The following is a 20,214-nucleotide window of genomic DNA, read 5'->3' on the forward strand; positions in this document are numbered from 1 at the left end:
TTGTAAAATCAGAAGTCTCAATTGGTTGTTCTTTAAAATCCTGAATTGGTGACCTTGCTAGTCAGCTAATGACAAATGTAGCAAATAGTTCTTTCCTATTTGTTTTCACAGACAGGGGTAACTGGTGCGTTCACTTCAGTCCATGGCATTGACTTGTCAGGACAAAACATTTTAGCATCTGATTTAAAACGTAGGAAATGCAGCTAGCTGTGTTCTGTTCAATCTCGGCTTGCCAGCCAGCCAAGTTATTTTGTGCATGCTTACATTATCAGTCAATACATGCATACAGTGTCTATTTCCCTTAGCGTTTGCGAACTTTCTTCTTTTCACTTTTTCCCTTCCCCCCTTGTTTCACCATTGCATATAAAGAAAATGTTTAGAAAAATACAATGATCAATTTAAAGTAAATCGTAGCCTAGTGGTTAGAGCATTGGATTTGTAACCCGAAAGGTTGTAAGATCGAATCCCCGACCTGACAAGGTACAGATCTGTCGTTCTGCCCCTGAACAAGGCAGTTGACCCCCCGTTCCTAGGCCGTCAGTGAAAATAAGAATTTGTTCTTAACTGACTTGCCTGGTAAAATAAAGGTAAAAAAAAAAATCAAGGCTATGAATATGCAAAACTGTTTACAAAACCATTGCACATCAACAAAGATTGTCGTGGTTCTCAGCAACTTGAACCAGCACTGAAATTTGAGCAGCAAAGTTAATTTCTCCCCCCTTAGCCGTATGTTTCTGCTCTGTCCTCCTCAGGTTGGACCACATCCCACCATCTCCCAGACAGATTTAAAGAACTTGGGAACCTCCCGTCCACCAGTAAAATCACCCTATCCCAGGAGTTTAGTCAATAGTGTGCAACATCACCGTTAGAAGTAGATCCACACGTTATTCTCAATCACGCAGAACTGTCGGCTCATTGTAACATATTAAGCTCATTCTTAAATACAGATGTGGGTGATTTCTACCCCAGGGTACAAAACCCAGTTTTGATTCCTGCCCAGCACAAACACCATGTTCAAATATTCATGGTTTTCAATTCAATTAGTTGAATGAGGTGTAAGTGAAGAGATGGAACAAAAACCTGTAAACTCCTGTCCTGTGTATAAAAACCTGTAAACTCCTGTCCTGTGTATAAAAACCTGCGGCTGTCATGACAAAATGTGCCCTTGTGTATTGGACAAGCTTCTGAATGTTGAATGTTCATCTCCATGATGTCCCTCGCTTGGGGGTGGTAAAATGTTAATTCTAGCTATTGACTTTATGCTGTATTGTCTTTCTCCCCACGGTATTATCTCCCCACTGTGCTGGTTTTGATGCTTGGGCATCTGGGGGCTGCAGTTCATCTGTCTAATCCCCTGCAAGGAGAGAGAAAGGCATTAATTAAAAATATTACAATGGTGTATTCATTTAATGTAATATATATATATATATATTCCTGTTTGATATGCATGCATATAATTACATTGAACATGTCCACCTTTGTAATATGTCAGTGTTTGTGTTGTTTCCAATGCATTTAGCTTACATTAGGATGAAGTGATCGTGGCCTTCTAATTGTATTGCATCATATCGCCTATCAATATTAGGTATCAATACACAAGGTGCATGAAAGCTTGCCTGTTAATCATCCACGACCATGTAGCAGCAGACCAAGCAATTTGCCATGAGTTGGTGTCAGCTTAATTCACTAACACTAACAGGGACTGAGAAAATCGATTATGTTGTTTACTTGTTATTCAAGTTAAATATTTCCATTCTGGGATAGTTGTTCACTGGATTGCTAGCACTAGTTGCTCATGCTGCTACATTGGCTACAATGTGAACAGATGTAGCTAGCTAGCATGAAAGCTAGCTTTGTTGACGCATGCTGTGTGAGGAGGCAGCGTACTGTTTAGGTTAGAGGTCACGTCGAGTTACATGAAAAAATATAGCGGATTTTAAGCACTCTGCAATCTCTCATACGAGACTGTATGCTCTCTCAGGTGTTCTTGGAAGATCAGCCTTGAAAGAACGGGATAATGCAGAACGCAAGTGTGCATTTTGGAACAGGAGGAACAGAAGGAAATTATGGGCACATTAATGAAGTTGCTTCCTACTGCTCATCTATTTTTTTCTCAGCCTCAGTGATTTCAGCTGCATCCCAAATGGCACCCTATTCCCTATTTAATGCACTACTTTTGACGGGAGCACCATGGGTCTGGTATGCTTGGTTCCTCTGATTTCACCAATCACATGGAGGGAAAAGGTTAATGGCAGTCTATTCTAAGAATTTCCAATTAGATTTGATTTGCCCTCTGGCGGTCCAGGCAGGCTTTGTTGTTTTACCCTTTTGTTGTGTTTTTACTTGTTAGCAGCTGTGTTGTGTTGAGAACTTTATGTGTGTGTGTGTGTGTGTGTGTGGTATGAGTGGAGCGCTCCTCCTCTCTCATGCTCCATTGATCGCCTCTAATCTAGTTTGGCCTCCCTCTGGCATTAATTATGTTTATCTGTGACATACATCATTGGCCCGTTCAGCTCCTCCCTTGACTAATCCAATCAGATCCACTTCTGTGGCCTGTGTGCTGCTCTCACCCAATCAGATATATTGAGTATGTGTCACAAGAGTTGTGTCCAGGCAGCTTTCCCTACCCTGTTTTGCCCAACTGTCCAGAATGCAAAGATCCCAGTATAGGCCCACCCAATGCCAGGGTACAAGAGAGAGAGGCAGGATCACCTAGCGAAGCTTAGCCAACCCCTCTGACCTGCACTGATTCCCTCTCTGCTCTACGTGCTGTTGGAAAGCTGATGGAAGGAAAGACGCTGTCTTTCAAAGTGAGATGAGTGCTCATAAAGACGCAGTGAATGTTGTCTTTTATCAGCCATCCATAAGGAGGTTTTCCATTTGATTGACAGATCAGCAGAGATCCTGGGGAGCACGGACCAAGTTGTTTCCCTCCCAGGAAGGACCTAAGGTGTGGGATTTCAGCTCCCCCTCTTCTTATTGTGATTTCGGGAGAGGTGGTGTGGTTGGCAAACGTGAGTTGTGGGAACAAGGAAGCAAAACCTATATACTGAATTGCACTTGGTGAAATACTTGTTTGTACGAAGACCCTCATTTTTTCATTTAACACTTTGGGAGCAGCATACCAGTGTGCTGATTTTTATTTTCTGGTAAACGTGGATTGCCTGTTGGAAGTGGAACAACCAGTGAGGCGAGATGAGCTATATGGTGGTGAACAATGTGCCCCTTGGAGACACCCACAGGTGCAGCGTTCCTATCTTACTGCCTCCTCCTATGGACGGCCTGCGGCCCCGGCTCCTGCAGAAGCGTCTGTCTATAGATTTGTTGAGGACCTGCCGCACGCCCGACCTTAAGTGGCCCTCGCTGGTAACCATCTGCAAGTGGAAGCAGACCCTGACCGAGAGGCTACTGAAGAGACATCGCAGCAGTGTCAGCTACCTTCAGGTCAGCCTTCAGGATATTGAGTAGGGTGAAGAAGCCTGTAGACATAGATCTTGGGTCAGTTTAGCATTTTCCCCATTCATGGTATAGGTAATGATAGGGTGAGCGGAAGCTGATCCTAGATCGGTTCCCGGAGCTCAGTATGTACAGAGCAGGCCACTTATCACCCAAATTACTTATAGAGGTGAAAATGGCTTGTGGTGATAATATCCCTTGGTATTTCCAAATTAAATGACAAGCAGAAATGTCTCAAGGTATGGATGTGCATCTAGGCAAATGGTATCTGTAAATACAGAGACACAGTGACCAGTTAGTTTAACAACAAACATTTTTTTGCCTACAAACTCATAATGTACGTTGGTTAATTTATAGTGTGTTTGAAAATGATGGATCATCAGTAGAAGTTGCACTTTGACCTTCTAATGGAGTTTTCCTCTCATTGCGTATAGTGCAACATCGGATGCAGTCACAGCAGTGTTATTATGGCCTTTCAGAGGGAGCTGTGCCCTTCTCTTTGTTGTATTGACCTATCGAGCATGTTTCATTATTCAACGAAAGGTTTGGGTATCTGGCCTTGAGACAGCAGTATTGTAGAGCAGAATATTTGCGTCATGGTCATGCTAAAGAAATACTGTTCATTCTGCTTGAAAAAAACATTTTTTTTTTTTGTTGTCTTATATTTGGTGGAATGAAGCATGCTGCTCCATTTAACAGGACATTGACATGTGTCAATACGTTTATGAAGTGGATATTTTGAAATATTTTAGACAACTGGCAGCACATGCTACAAACGGTAAACAAATGGAAAACCTTATACAATGTTCCACTTAATTAGTTTCTGCATTTGTGTGTGTTGCATGGGTTGCTTGTCACATGCCTACAGGGTCCATTTTAGGACACCCTCAGTCTCAGCGCAACTGTTCTTCTATGGACACCATACATTATAACAGAAACATGATTATCTCGCAAGTGATAGAGGAAAATGGCCGGCTAAACCCTGTCAACTAACATGAATTACATGTAAAAAATCAACTAAACATTTCACCATGTCATTGGATTTAGGTTCAAAGTTGGGTAAAAAGCTGGCTTTATGTTTTGAAATCCAATCCGTTTTCCACGTTGATTCAAGCAGTTTTTGCCCATTGGGAAGGATGGCATGTCACAGACAGGTAAAAGGTTACCCGGGTGCCTTGATGACTGTTCTACTGGCAGTGTCTGCAGCTGCTAGTTGCCATTGCATGTTGCTGAAAGACCACGAGCTGTTAACACACATTGGTCAGGATATCCTGTTTTTATTTACTCTCATTGAGTCCCTTGTTAACTGTGTTTTTTAGGGTCGCTCTGACTGGTTATCCCAAACTGTTTTCCCCCTGGGGGTTTGAGACCTCTGGTTTCAGCCAGATTCTGTTGCTTTAGCCAGGCAACCTACCGCTCCCCAGATTCAATATTGATCATTCAGTTGATATATCGCTTATATGCCGTGACTATCAGTTTAGTGCATATATGCCTGGTGCATATATGCCTGATGCAAATATACTGTATGTGTGGGTATGGCTAGGGTTACAAAATTCAGTTAACATTCTCAAAATTCCCCTGGTTTTCCACAAATCCTGGTTGGAAGATTCCTGGAATTAACAGGGAATAAGCAGGAAATCCAGAATCCTCCAAGCATGGAATTCTGGAAAACCAGAGAATTTTGGGAAAGTTGCCAAGATTTTGCAACCTTAGCCATGACCAAACTGTATCTTTGCATCAGGAATATATGCACTAAGCTGATCATCTATATTAGACCTTTAAATAAAGTTAAACCAAAATTTGAAAAAGAAAACCCACTATGGGGTCCGCCCCAGCATCCTCCTCTGTATCTCCCGCTGGTAAGTCTCTAATCAGTCGCAGCCACATCTCGGTAGAATAATCTAGAATATCTCAGCGCCTCACCCTTGCCTTCCGCCATTAAATAATCATCAGCTTTTCATTTTGCATGTAGCTCTTTATGTATACCCTCTACAACAGAAGTCTGCAACAGCTTCTGATATCTCCCTGAAAGGTCTTTCAAATCGTAGACCCAGAATGGAGCCGGAATGGAGCTGGAATGGAGCCGGAATGGAGCTGGAATGGCTCCTTTTGCTGCATTAAATTGGCTAAGTGGCGCTGTGTGTGCATGCGCGTGTGGTTCAATGAATGATTATGCTCCACTGCCCTCTTTGTATCCTGTATTCATGTGTGGAATCGATAGTTAGTCAGCTTTGTGTAAACTAGTAGCAGCTGCCATTGTACAGTGATGCCACCCTCTCTGAGTACTGTCACCACGGACCCAGGAAATGCAGAAGTGTTGACAGTACTACTTGTGTTGTATTGGTGTGCAGAGGGTTGTGATTGGGATGACATTTCCACTCCATTTACTTCACATGTGGTCAAGCTATTCAGATATCTCAGAGTTAATCATCATGTACACAAAAGGTCCTGTTGCTGTGTCCTTCTACCATCCCCAGCAGTACATTTGTATTTTTCTCAGCTCTATAGGAAGTGTCGTTTACTTTGTTAACCTCGAAAGTCATATTGAGAAAATAGCAGCATTTTAAAGGGGAAATCTGTGATTGCTACCTTCTTTTTAAAAACGTTTCAATTGATTATATATACACACTGATTCTTGAAGAATATAACTTATAAATGCCTCATGCGCTTAGTTCAACTGTCATACCTCATCAGAATCTAAAATATGCGCTTTACTCCAATGTTTGTAAACAGAGTAAATGTAAACAAACATGGTTAAAACTATAATATGGATATAATTTGTGGTCGGTCCTTGTATCCATAGCTCTGATTTGAGAATGGTTACTTTTCTGCAACCCCATCACTCAAATTTTTACCGAAACAGTGGCAGGGGAGTGGCCTTTGTTAATTGTGGATTGCCCCTTTAAGATGGTTCTAAACTGGAGTACACAATGTGATCACTTGTCTATAAAACATAAAAACTGAGCTACCAGTGCCTCCATGTGGACATCTAATGAAGTACAAGTGTCTTTCTCCCTCAACGCTCTGCTTAAAAGAAATAGCAGCAATTGGTCCATAAAGACATGCTTGATCTGCCAGACTGCCGCTGGGTCCCCTGTGTCATACTAAAGCTTAGTGTACTGCCAAAGGGTAGGCTATGTTTTTTATATCATTTCTCAGATATCATACTACATTAAGCTCGATATCTGTTTCCTTCTGTGCATCTATTGTGAACATTATACTCTTTGAAGGGAATGCAGAGAAAGATTCAGCCATTTAGTTGTTCAGATATAATCTCAATTTCTTTCTCTTAGCATGCTCCCTTTGTCCAGAGGCTTAAGGACAAGGCTCTGCTTCCGTGTGACTGCAGTTCGAGTGGCCCAGCACTGTTCAACAGAATGGAACGGCCTCAGTAAATGACCTGTCAGGATTTGACAGGCTCTTTCACCTGGGTGACTGTTGAGGGGGTCAAATTATTTTTGAGAGGAGTGGCAATTGAGGCAGATGGAACTAGGGATCTGCTCATAATTGCCTTTTACTGCATGGTATAAGGAAAAACGTACTAAAGTACCCAAGGAAGGGTGGAGTGAGTCGCCAGATATTCAACAGGATGATACTGTCCAAGATGAATTTGCACATTTATATAAATTAATGAATGAAACGCATGATCTAATGGAAACGATTAGGGCTGTGGCACTCATTAAATTTTGTCAAGATGAAAACTGTCATGTGGTAGACTAGTTGACCGCTAATTAACATAAACACATTTAGCATCTCTACGAGCCTCTACAAGCCTACAAGCCACTGATGTTGACCTTAGGAACATTTTACTTTAAAAAGTCTAATAAATCCATTTAATATAGCCTACACCAGCACAATAAATCCATTATTTATTGTAGGCAGGTCTAAAGAAACATGATATGAAGAAAATGTAGCCTATTTCAGAAGAACAGAATTGCATATTCTGAGTCGTCCTTATGTTCGGCCCTGATCTGACTATGCCAAATGGCCGTGGGCTACACTAGTTCATTTAGCAGACAAGATTTGCTTATAAATTCCGTGACATTATTTTATAGTAAGAAGAATACCATTGAACATAGCTGAAATAAATAGAAAGGATATTTTTCCCAGAATATTTCATAGGGCTATTCTGTGTTGAGTGGTTAACAAAGTGATCCTTTGAAACAGGTCCTCCTATATGCTTCATTTAGAGTTATTTGTACACTTTAGTTGTGATACAAACCTTAGGCTGTATGTTTTGATATCTAATAGGCCTACATTCTGAGGCTGCATGATGCGACTAATGATGATGTTGAAAAAAAGTTGCATGAAAGGCAGGGCACTGCTTTGTTTCTTGCACAGGCTGCATGCACACACTTCATCAGTCTCTCATTCACAATTTGACAAGCACTTCTCAATGTAATCGGGTCTTTCGACATGTATTTAACCAGGTAGGCTAGTTGAGAACAAGTTCTCATTTACAACTGCGACCTGGCCAAGATAAAGCATAGCAATGTGAACAGACAACACAGAGTTACACATGGAGTAAACAGGACGTGTTTCCTGTTCATTTTCATGCCAACCAGGTAGGCTACTCCAGTTCCGTGAAGCAATGTGCTTAATATTAGGTAAGTTGAGAAATAAATATAGTAGGCCTAGCCTATATAAAGCTGATGGGGGGGGTCTCTCTTTTTAATAGAGGTCATCAAAACTCTGCTTTATATTAGCTCTCGCTGGTGATCCTATTAGCGCAAACTCTGAATGCCAGGGCATTTGATTTTTCGATTGCATTTGCATTGATGTCAGAATGATTAGTGGGACAATAGAGCATTGAGTACCAGGCCATTAGCGACTGGCCATTAACAAGTTTGGTAGGCTACTAATGACCATCAGGGTGCAATTTTGGAGAAGCCTAGTTACCATGATTCAACAGTCACGTGGAATTTTACAGCGGTCATGACTCATGACTGCTATTGTGGCGGTCATCATAACAGCCCTACATATGATAAAAAGGACCTGAGAGGTGAAAGCTGTATGGAAGACCTTTTGAAACCTTTTGTTTCTTGTTATATCATCTCCTTTTTTCGTCTTTATTCTAAATGGAATCCCATTAATAATGTCAACGGCGATTGGGTAGACTCTACTGTGCAAGTCAAATACAATTGCATCATCTGTAAATAATTCAACACCAGCTACTGATCAATGAGTCAACAAGTGAAATGTGGGAACAGTCTTGTGACAACCCCAAAATTCTGTCTGTATTAGTCCAATGTTTTTTGTTTTTTTTGTCTTTCACAAACTATGTATAGCTTCAAAACTATTGTGCCAATCTCATAGACTATCAATCATTGCATCTATCTATGAATAAGTGTTTACATCGCCCCAGCCCCATCCTTCAGTTTAGACCTTCCAAAACAAAGTTGAGAGTCAGGCTGTGGGAAATGATAGATTGTGCCATTAATGGAACAGTGACAGGTCTGACAGGCTTACATTTCGAAGCACCTCTAGGAGTCTAGACAGGAACCTCAATGTAGCTTTTTATTTTATTTTAATTATTTTACCTTTATTTTACTAGGCAAGTCAGTTAAGAACAAATTCTTATTTTCAATGACAGCCTTGGAACAGTGGGTTAACTGCCTGTTCAGGGGCAGAACGACAGATTTGTACCTTGTCAGCTCAAGGATTCGAACTTGGAACCTTTCGGTTAATAGTCCAATGCTCTAACCACTAGGCTACCCTGCCGCCCCAGCTTAGTCAATTGATCTCAACTTTTCCCTAGGTACTTACACTATATATACAGAAGTTTGTGGACACCCCTTCAAATTAGTGGATTTGGCTATTTCAGCCACACCTGTTGTTGACAGGTGTATAGAATCAAGCACACATTCATGCAATCTCCATAGACAAACATTGGCAGTAGAATGACCTTACTGAAGAGCTCAGTGATTTTCAACGTGGCATTGTCATAGGATGCCACCTTTCCAACAAGTCCGTTCGTCAAATGTATTCCCTGCTAGACCTTCCCCGGTCAACTGTAAGTGCTGTTATTGTGAAGTGGACACTTGTAGGAGCAACAATGGCTCGGCCGCGAAGTGGTAGGCCGCACAAGCTCACAGAACGGAGTGCTGAAGCGCGTAGCATGTAAAAATATATATATGTTCTCGGTTGCAACACTTACTACCGAGTTCCAAACTGCCTCTGGAAGCAACGTCAGCACAATAACTGTTTGTCGGGAGATTCATGAAATGGGTTTCCATGGCCGAGCAGCCACACACAAGCCTAAGATCACCATGCATGCACAATGCCAACAGTCTGCTGGAATGGTGTAAACCTTGCCGACATTGGACTCTGGAGCAGTGGAAAAGCGTTCTCTGCAGTGATGCATCTGGGTTTGGCGGATGCCAGGAGAACGCTACCTGCCGAATGCATAGTGGCAACTGTAAAGTTTGGTGGAGGAGGAATAATGGTCTGGGGCTGTTTTTCGTGGTTCGGGCTAGGCCTCTTGCTTCAAGTGAAAGGAAGTCTTATCTCTACAGCATACTAGCATACTAGGCATTCTAGACAATTCTGTACATGACAATGCACTCATGCACAAAAGCTAGGTCCATACAGAAATTGTCAAGATAGGTGACTGGCCTGCACAGAGCCCTGACCTCAACCACATCGAACACCTTTGAGATGAATTGGAATGACAACTGCGAGTCAGGCCTAATCGCCCAACATCAGTGCCCGACCTCACTAATGTTTGTGTGGCATCTACTGGAAAGTCTTCCCAGAAAAGTGGAGGCTGTCAAACATCTCATTCCATGATTTTGGAATGAGATGTTCGACGAGCAGGTGTCCACATGCTTTGGTCATGTAGTGTATCTAGCACCAGCATCCCCTTCCCCCAATCCGGGCCTTAACCCTTAATGGGGAGAATGTGAAACTGATCCAAGATCATTGTCTAGGAGCAACTTAACCCCACTCCTAGTCACTCTTCACACAACAAGTTGGCTTGCCAAAACAGTGACTCTACTCTGTGAAACCAATTCTCCACAAGGCCTGCAGGGGGCATTGCTGAGCTCTGGCCCGGTTTTGAGACTTGCGTTTCTGTCAACCCCACAGGATCTTCCCCCAGTACTGATGCTGTCAGACACACTCAGTATCCATTCACACTCCTGTCAGCCTCAGAGTGGGAGAGGATGCCTTCCGCAATGTAATTAAGCCCCCACAAACATTGAACTGGCAGAGACCGACACCAATGCCTGCAGAAATGATGTAACTCCCACATCTTTAATGGTCAACTGCAACCAAAGAAGCTTCTCAGCTATGGAAGCTGACTTTTTCACCCTTGGCATTGCCATGTGTCACATTGTGAAGTCACGTTTTCTTGACTTTGCTGGGACTGTTCAGCATAAGAAAAAAAAGTGTAATATGGTAGATAACAGTTTCATAACAGAATTAAAGGTTGAACATGAGGAACATTTCTGCACTATTTTCTGGAGCACTTTTTCTTCTTACCCTTCAAGCCTAGATTCAGAACATAACGGCTGCTTTGTGGATAAGGTCCATTATGTATCCATTCAGTTTTATTTCTAAATCTATAGGTAGACAGAACTTTTTTTTGCCCTTGAGAGGTAAATTTGTCTTGCACATAAAATGTCCTATGTCCTAATTATCACTACTTCATAAATGTGCACTTGTTCACATCCCTTCACTGATTTGAAAGTAAATGACTGGTATAAGAAATATGGTGAAATCTCCCACCAGCCCAAGGATTTTAGATTTGTGGGAAATAGTGAACGAGTTTACATTTCAAGAGAAGGTGGAGAGGTCACTGGTGGGAGGCACCCTGGATATCTGATGAAATCGAGCTGACATAGATCCGGAGTGCAAAGGATTAGTAGTGTAAACAGCAGATTGAGATTAGAGTTGGTCTGCAAAAATGTGTGCGTGTGTGTGTGCATGCATGCATGCATGCATGAGTAAGTGTGTGTATGTGCATGCATGCATGCGTGAGTAAGTGGGTGTATGTGCATGCATGCATGTTGAGTGGTAGGCGACCTGTATTGGGAAGACACTATAAATGCATTCATTATGTGGTGGTCTATGGAAGTGTTATACCATCAAGGCAACTCTGTAGTTCATGTAATTCACCAAACCTAATCTTGGCCACTTTGATTGCCTTATAATTGTATTCTGAGACCAGTATGTTATACTGATTTCCATAATGTCCTATCAATGTAGAAACAGAATATCTGATACCTCTCAATGAAATCCAGGATTCAGAGTATCCTCTGTCATGTAGAAGTATTTCTGTCCTGTGTTGTTATCAAGCATTCTGTAGGCTCTGGGTACTCCATTGTAGTGCTTATCTCTCAAAGTTGGAGTATGGTGAAGTGGCCTTTAGACACTGATCTTGGGTCAGGTTAGCATTTTCACTACTAATGGGCAAGGTTAGGATTTCCGGAGCCTCAAAGGCTGCCTGGAAAGAAGCATGTCACCAATGACATCGGGTCTGATTACAGCCTGGTCTCATAGACTAGACTAACATAGTAAATGTAAATCCGGAACACTAGAAATTAGTATGATATGTTGGTATGGTTACTTAAGGCAAAAACGAAAGCAGGGTGGTCGGTCGGGCGTATAGGTTGTGAGTTCAAAATCTCATCAGGGACAACTTCAGCATTTTAGCTGATTAGCAACTGTTCAACTACTTACTACTTTTAACTACTTTGTAACTACTTAGCATGTTAGCCCATAATTATATCTTCCTGATTCCTGCTTACAAGCTAAAACTAAAGCAGGAGGTACAGTGACTCGCTCAATATGGAAGTGGTCAGATGACATTACATTTACATTTAAGTCATTTAGCAGACGCTCTTATCCAGAGCGACTTACAAATTGGTGCATTCACCTTATGACATCCAGTGGAACAGCCACTTTACAATAGTGCATCTAAATCTTTTAAGGGGGGGGGGTTACTTTATCCTATCCTAGGTATTCCTTAAAGAGGTGGGGTTTCAGGTGTCTCCGGAAGGTGGTGATTGACTCCGCTGTCCTGGCGTCGTGAGGGAGTGTGTTCCACCATTGGGGAGCCAGAGCAGCGAACAGTTTTGACTGGGCTGAGCGGGAACTGTACTTCCTCAGTGGTAGGGAGGCGAGCAGGCCAGAGGTGGATGAACGCAGTGCCCTTGTTTGGGTGTAGGGACTGATCAGAGCCTGGAGGTACTGAGGTGCCGTTCCCCTCACAGCTCCGTAGGCAAGCACCATGGTCTTGTAATGTAAACTGGAAGCCAGTGGAGACGGAGGAGCGGGGTGAGTGAGAGAACTTGGGAAGGTTGAACACCAGACGGGCTGCGGCGTTCTGGATGAGTTGTAGGGGTTTAATGGCACAGGCAGGGAGCCCAGCCAACAGCGAGTTGCAGTAATCCAGACGGGAGATGACAAGTGCCTGGATTAGGACCTGCGCCGCTTCCTGTGTGAGGCAGGGTCGTACTCTGCGGATGTTGTAGAGCATGAACCTACAGGAACGGGCTACCGCCTTTGTTAGTTGAGAACGACAGGGTGTTGTCCAGGATCACGCCAAGGTTCTTAGCGCTCTGGGAGGAGGACACAATGGAGTTGTCAACCGTGATGGCGAGATCATGGAACGGGCAGTCCTTCCCCGGGAGGAAGAGCAGCTCCGTCTTGCCGAGGTTCAGCTTGAGGTGGTGATCCGTCATCCACACTGATATGTCTGCCAGACATGCAGAGATGCGATTCACCACCTGGTCATCAGAAGGAGGAAAGGAGAAGATTAATTGTGTGTCGTCTGCATAGCAATGATAGGAGAGACCATGTGAGGTTATGACAGAGCCAAGTGACTTGGTGTATAGATGATGACGCGGTTGCTACACTACAGTTTTGCTATTACAGACTGGAATATGTTCTGGGATTCATCCAATGGCATTGAGGAGTATACTGTACCACCTCAGTCACCAGCTTCATCAAGAAGTGCATCAACGGTGTTGTCCCCACAGTGGCCATACGTACATATCCCAACCAGAAGCCATGGATTACAGGCAACATCCGCACTGAGCTAAAGGCTAGAGTTGTCGCTTTCAAGGAGCGGGACACTAATCTGGATGCTTATAAGATATCGCACTATGCCCTCCGCCGAACCATCAAACAAAGCGTCAATACGAGAATAAGATTGAATCCTACGACAACGTCTCTGATGCTCGTCGGATGTTTCAGGGCTTGCAAACTATTACTCACTTCAAAGGGAAACCCAGCCGCGAGCTGCCCAGTGACGCAAGCCTACCAGACAAGCTAAATGCCGTTTATGCTCACTTCGAGGAAAACAACACTGAAACATGCATGAGAGCACTAGATGTTCCGGACGACTGCGTGATCACGCTCTCCATAGCCGATGTGAGCAAGACCTTTAAAGAGGTCAACATTCACAAAGCCGCAGGGCCAGATGGATTACCAGGACGTGTACTCAAAGCATGCACGGACCAACTGGCAAGTTTCTTCCCTGACATTTTCAACCTCTCCCTGGCCGAGTCTATGGTGGTCTGTTTCAAACAGACCACCATAGTCCCTTTGCCCAAGAAAGTGATGGTAACCTGCCTAAATGATTACAGCCCATAGCACTCACGTCGGTAGCCATGAAATGCTTTGAAAGGCTGGTCATGGCTCACATCAACACCATCATGCCGGAAACCCTAGACCCACTCCAATTCGCATACCACCCCAACAGTGCCACAGATGACGCAATCTCAAACCTGGACAAAAGGAAACCGTAACGTATTGTGTAATTCGCTCTGGATAAGAGCGTCTGCTAAATGACTTAAATGTAAATGTAATGTACGTTTTACTCATTCGTAACATATTGTACTTTTGCAAATTCGTAACATGTAATACGAATTGGGTGATGGACAGCCACAAATGAATACATTCCATACGAAACATAACATATCATACTAAATGTGTCTCGCACGACTTTGCTATCACAGTCACACACAGTATCTGTGGATGTGCTCAAGTTCGCGTCACTCTGTTTCAGCGTTGTAGCCAGGGCACATAACAGTTGGGAAGTTGAGCCTCGTACTTCAATGCTCTTAGCTGTTGTGGAAATGGACCCACAATGTGTTTATTTTCTGCATCTGCATCATATTGCGGAGTCTATCTTTAATCTGTTGTGAAATTTCTAGTAGGGTTTTTCAACAGTTGTGCAGTAGTAGATGTCAGTGTGGGGCATTAATCTTATTGAAAAGCAGCTGGATATTTTAGCCTGAGCGGTTTAGCATCAATTACTCCATCTAAAGCCCTTCGCTTGTGATTAAATCTGACGCTGGAATAAAAAAATAGACATTTCATTGAATAAGGAAGTGCCAGTGACCTTATTCTTGCCAATGCATGAATCATTTGGCCACCTACTTAAATTCTATCAATCATGGAGTGTGTATTGTGGTCATTGGTCATTGATTAATAGGCCACATGCCTTGTGCTGAGACGCATTTCAATCTCCACAATGTATTGTCATTGTCCAAAGGACAAGAAGAACACATTTTTCTTTATTACCATTTTATGAGATAGCATTTGAAAATCCTTCAATGCCATGCAGTCTACCGTATGAATTACAGTTATACACAGAGAAATATGTATCATTAAAACTACAAGTGACAATGATTCAGTTAGAAACTCAAGTAGCGAGAAAGACAGAAGCATTTGTAATTGAAAACAGAGAGGCTGTCTCCACCTGAACCAATTTGTAGTGCAGGCTCTGGTCTCAAATTCCCAGCTGTGCGGAGCATAGATTGCTTCTGCCTGGATTCGTGGATGCCGTCATGTTGTGCTGCAGGTTGAGTCATCTATTGACAAAGAGCTACCAGCCAGCCCATGGCCAGCAACGCAAAAGATCCTAGCCAGCCCCTTCTCTCTTTGCTCATCTCTGCTTGTCTCTCTCTCCTTTTCTCTCTCTAATTCAGCTTTTCTTTCTCTCTCTCTAATTCATCTCTCCTCTCTCTCTCTCTCTCTCTCTCTCTCTCTCTCTCTCTCTCTCTCTCTCTCTCTCTCTCTCTCTCTCTCTCTCTCTCTCTCTGTGTTTCATCTCTGCTCTTTGTTATTCTTCCACCTTCTATCTCTGCCCCTGACCACCCCTTATCTCTCTCTTTCTATATCTCTCTCACACACACAGCTGCTGCTTGGCTGCTGCTGCTGTTGTTGCCTCTCACTTTCCTATCATGCCTGGTCTCTAACAGAAGTACAGGCTCTCTGTCACCACTCACTCACACACATGCACACGCACTCTCTCTCAGAGCAGGGAAACACACACACACACACACACACACACTGCCAACTTAACAGTGTCGTTTGTTAATTTATCGTTAGAGGAGTCGAGCATCACCTCCCTTGTTCACAGAGCACGGAAGACAAGAAACCTTAAAGAGAGAGGGAGCAAGGGATTGCACGGGGCAAGATAACTGCTGCCTACCTGAACAAACAGCAGAGCTGCTTTGTGGAGATGGACCGAAGGGGTTGTGGAGAGGTGCCGTGCTATTGTGGATGGCAGCAGCAACCGCCCCAGGGATACCACTATGGCTCAGCCTCAGGGGGTGCTACTCTGCCCCGGCAGAGGGGCCGTCTTATGGCTACCCACTCTGAAAGCTCTTGGAGAAGCCCAGGATGCTCTGTGGTCCGCGCCAAAGGAGGCAGCTGTGACCTGTGGTCCGAATGCGGCTGTCCGCAGAGTCAGAGCTGGCAGGACCACTACCAGGTAACCAACCATTCATGCATTTTGGTCCAGATCAGAGCAGCTCTAAGGGGACCATTAGGGTGACAGGATTGAGAAGGGATTTTGTTATATAGCAGTATAGGACCACGGGTTAGGTTTGTGTGTGTGTGTGTGTGCGTGTATGTGTGTAAGAGTTTGTGTTCCCCTTGGCGCCGTATGGGAGGGAATGAGTTGCCGTCTCAGCAAACCCACTCACGGGCAATAGCCGAGGTGCTGAATTTGGATTATAGCTTTCGTGTGTAATCTTCAGGGTTCTTGGTTGACGGCTGGGAGCTGCATAGAGCTGGAGAACTTTACAATATTAAGTAGCTATGCCAATATGCCAACAAGCATTGTCTTAACAAGAGGACAAAGCCTAAACTAAATGCAGATAGGATGCATTTTAATTGAGACATTCATCTGAATCATTACTCTGTTTTACTGTGTTTTCTAAAAACAAGACTTCTGTGAGATTTGCCTCAGAGAGTGACACAAGCTGTAGGCAGATAGATGGGTGAAGTCGCTGACCTTGAGCTTGGTTCAGTTTAGTTTTTCCCCACTAATGGTTAGAGTTTGGGGAGGGGAAGCTGATCCTAGATCTGTACCTAGAGGAAACTTCACCCCAGAGCAGGCAGATACCCAGTAGGCGTCACATCTAAAATGATGTGTGAGTTGAGGATGCGCTGTTCAAAAGATGCACTCTTGCATAATATGTGAATGTAGCAATGCTTTCTCCTCCCAGTCCATTAGCTTGGTGATGTTAAAGTGAATAGCTGTACTCAGCAAAAAAAGAAACGTTCCTTTTTCAGGATCCTGTCTTTCAAAGATAATTCGTAAAAATGCAAATAGCTTCACAGATCTTCCCATGCTTGTTCAATGAACCCTAAACAATTAATGAACATGCACCTGTGGAACGGTCATTAAGACACTAACAGCTTACAGACGGTAGGCAATTAAGGTTATGAAAACTTAGGACACAAGAGGCCTTTCTACTGACTCTGAAAAACACCAAAAGAAAGATGCCCGGGGTCCCTGCTCATCTGCATGAACGTGCCTTAGGCATGCTGCAAGGAGGCATGAGGACTGCAGATGTGGCCAGGGCAATACATTGCAATGTCCGTACTGTGAGATGCCGAAGACAGCGCTACAGGGAGACAGGACTGACAGCTGATTGTCCTCGCAGTGGCAGACCATGTGTAACCACACCTGCACAGGATCGGTACATCTGAACATCACACCTGCGGGACAGGTACAGGATGGCAACAACAACTGCCCGAGTTACACCAGGAACACACAATCCCTCCATCAGTGCTCAGACTGTCCGCATCTGTCCGCATCCTGACATGACCCTCCAGCATGACAATGCCACCAGCCATACTGCTTGTTCTGTGTGTGATTTCCTGCAAGAGAGGAATGTCAGTGTTCTGTCATGGCCCGCGAGGAGCCCGGATCTCAATCCCATTGAGCACGTCTGGGACCTGTTAGATCAGAGAGTGAGGGCTAGGACTATTCCCCCCAGATATGTCCAGGAACTTCTAGGTGCCTTGGTGGAAGTGTGGGGTAATATCACACAGCAAGAACTGGCAAATCTGGTGCAGTCCATGAGGAGGAGATGCACTGCAGTACTTAATGCAGCTGGTGGCCACACCAGATACTGACTGTTGCTTTTGATTTTAACACCCCCTTTGTTCAGGGACACATTATTCCATTTCTGTTAGTCACATGCCTGTGGAACTTGTTCAGTTTATGTCTCAGTTGTTGAATCTTTATATAAATATTTACACATGTTAAGTTTGCTGAAAATAAACGCAGTTGACAGTGAGAGGACGTTTCTTTTTTTGCTGAGTTTATCCGTGATACACTGTGAAATAGTGTGTTTGCACGGCTCGTGTGCGTGTAGGCCCTCGTCTTTGTGACTGAAAATCTTGTCGCCAGAGTTCATTGACTTACGAAAGTGTTTTTAAGACTTTTGGGAGAGTGTGGACAGAGGCTCAGGTGAGTAAGTGGGCAAAACAAACACACACACACACTATTTGGACTTTGAAATATGAATGTATTTTGGCATTTTTAATGGGTCCACATGAGTCATTGATATAAATAAATCTTAATTATACACAGATAATAATCACAGAAACTGCAGCATTGTTTATTGGGCTGCTTTGTATTTAGACTTTGGCAAGCCTGCTATCTGCACCATAAGCTTTTTTACATGTCCTAACATTATTTTAAATCTCAACTTCTGAATGAAACCATATCATGTCATTTCATGGTATTGGCAAACAGGGTTCAAACAGGGTTCAATGTCTTTTGCTCCCAGGTGCACTATTGTAGTGTATTGACCAAGGTTATTAGAGAGAGGAATGAGACTATTTGTGGTTCTCAGTTTGTGAGAGAAGTGGCACAATTCCAGTGAGTAAAACTGTCTGAAAAGACGTAATTTCATTAACATAATTGTTTGAAATTATGTATTTTCAACTATACTGAACAAAAATATAAATGCAACATGCAACAATTTCAAACGATTTTACTGAGTTACAGTTCATATAAGGAAGTCAGTCAATTGAAATAAATTAATTAGGCCTTAATCTATGGATTTCACATGACTGGGCAGGGGCACTTGGGAGCCAGGCCCAGCAAATCAGACACAAAAGGGCTTTATTACAGACAGAAATACTCCTCAGTTTCATCAGCTGTCCGGGTGGCTGGTTTCAGATGATCCCGCAGGTGAAGAAGCTGGATGTGGAGGTCCTGGGCTGGCGTGGTTACTAGTGATCTGTGGTTGTGTGGCCATTTGGGCATATTGCCAAATTCTATAAAATGACGTTGGAGGCGGCTTATGGTAGAGAAATTAACATAGAATTATTTGGCAACAGCTCTGTTCGACATTCTTGCAGTCAGCATGCAAATTGCACGCTCCCTCAAAACTTGAGACATCTGAAGCATTGTGTTGTGTGATTAAAACTCCACATTTTACAGAGTGGCCTTTTATTGTCCCCAACGCAAGGTACACCTGTTTAATGATCATGCTGTTTAACCAGCTTCTTGATATGCCACACCTATCAGGTGGATGGATTGCCTTGGAAAAGGAGAAATGCTCACTAACAGTGTCACGCCTTGGCCATAGAGAAGCTTTTATTCTCTTTTTTGGGTAGACCAGGGTGTGACTAGGGTGGGCATACTAGTTTCTTTATTTCTATGTTTTCTGTTTTTATGGTTTGGCCGGGTATAGTTCTCAATCAGGGACAGCTGTCTATCGTTGTCTCTGATTGGGAATCATACTTAGGCAGCCTTTTTTCCTTTGTATTTTGTGGTTAGTTGACTTTGTTAGTGGCACTATAGCCCTAGTAAGCTTCACGGTCGTGCCCTCATTCTTTGTTTTGTTGGCGACATTGACATAAATAAAGGAAAATGTACGCTCAATTTGAGATATTTTTGTGCAAATTGAACTTTTCTGGGATCTTTGATTTTGGCTCATGAAACATGGGACCAACACTTTACATGTTGTGTTTATGTTTTTGTTCAGTATAGTAAAGTGTCAATGTTGGAGTTGCCTATGGGAAAAATCTGTCCAAAACAGTGTCAGATCTGACAGTCAGTTTTTGGGTTGTTTGGTTGTCTATCTGTCATTGACAGATAAGGCACTATGCCATAACATAAAAATTCAGACCATAATAAAAAAATATGACTTCCCAATTCCAAATACATAACCAATCTTGGCAATTACAATGGGATCATGTGTGACGTCTAGTCAAGGTTTGCTTTAAACCTTTATGCAATGCATGCTTATTTGGTCCGATGAATAATGTTTGTGCAACCGTAGCACGACTGAAATTGCCATGGGGATGTGTGCCAAGAGCAAATAATGTCGGAACATCCATCAACAGGGCTACAGGATTTCAATGAGGCAATGCAGCACTCTGGTTTTACTAGAGTTTCCCGTTGATACATGGGGCTGAACAGAGAATAGTTGCATCCAAAATGGGACCTTTTTTCTCTGTATCACTTCTGTCTCATTTGCTATATCGTCCTCTCCT

At 43.2% G+C, this 20,214-nt stretch overlaps 1 protein-coding gene across 26 annotated transcripts in view; it reads left to right on the forward strand.

Annotated features, from left to right (window-relative positions):
- Nucleotides 1-20,214, forward strand: part of dlg2 (discs, large homolog 2 (Drosophila)) — a 349,871-nt gene that overhangs the window by 240,866 nt on the left and 88,791 nt on the right. The window contains exon 2 of one of the 26 annotated variants that reach the window (XM_052457682.1): nucleotides 15,830-16,183. The exons of the other annotated variants lie outside the window; for them this stretch is intronic. Within the exon in view, the coding sequence (XP_052313642.1) occupies nucleotides 15,932-16,183 (252 nt within the window). The 5' untranslated portion in view covers nucleotides 15,830-15,931. The remainder of the gene's footprint in view (nucleotides 1-15,829; nucleotides 16,184-20,214) is intronic. 26 annotated transcript variants of the gene reach the window in all.

Source organism: Oncorhynchus keta, chromosome 12, assembly GCF_023373465.1.
Source record: "Oncorhynchus keta strain PuntledgeMale-10-30-2019 chromosome 12, Oket_V2, whole genome shotgun sequence".
Classification (NCBI taxonomy): domain Eukaryota; kingdom Metazoa; phylum Chordata; class Actinopteri; order Salmoniformes; family Salmonidae; genus Oncorhynchus; species Oncorhynchus keta.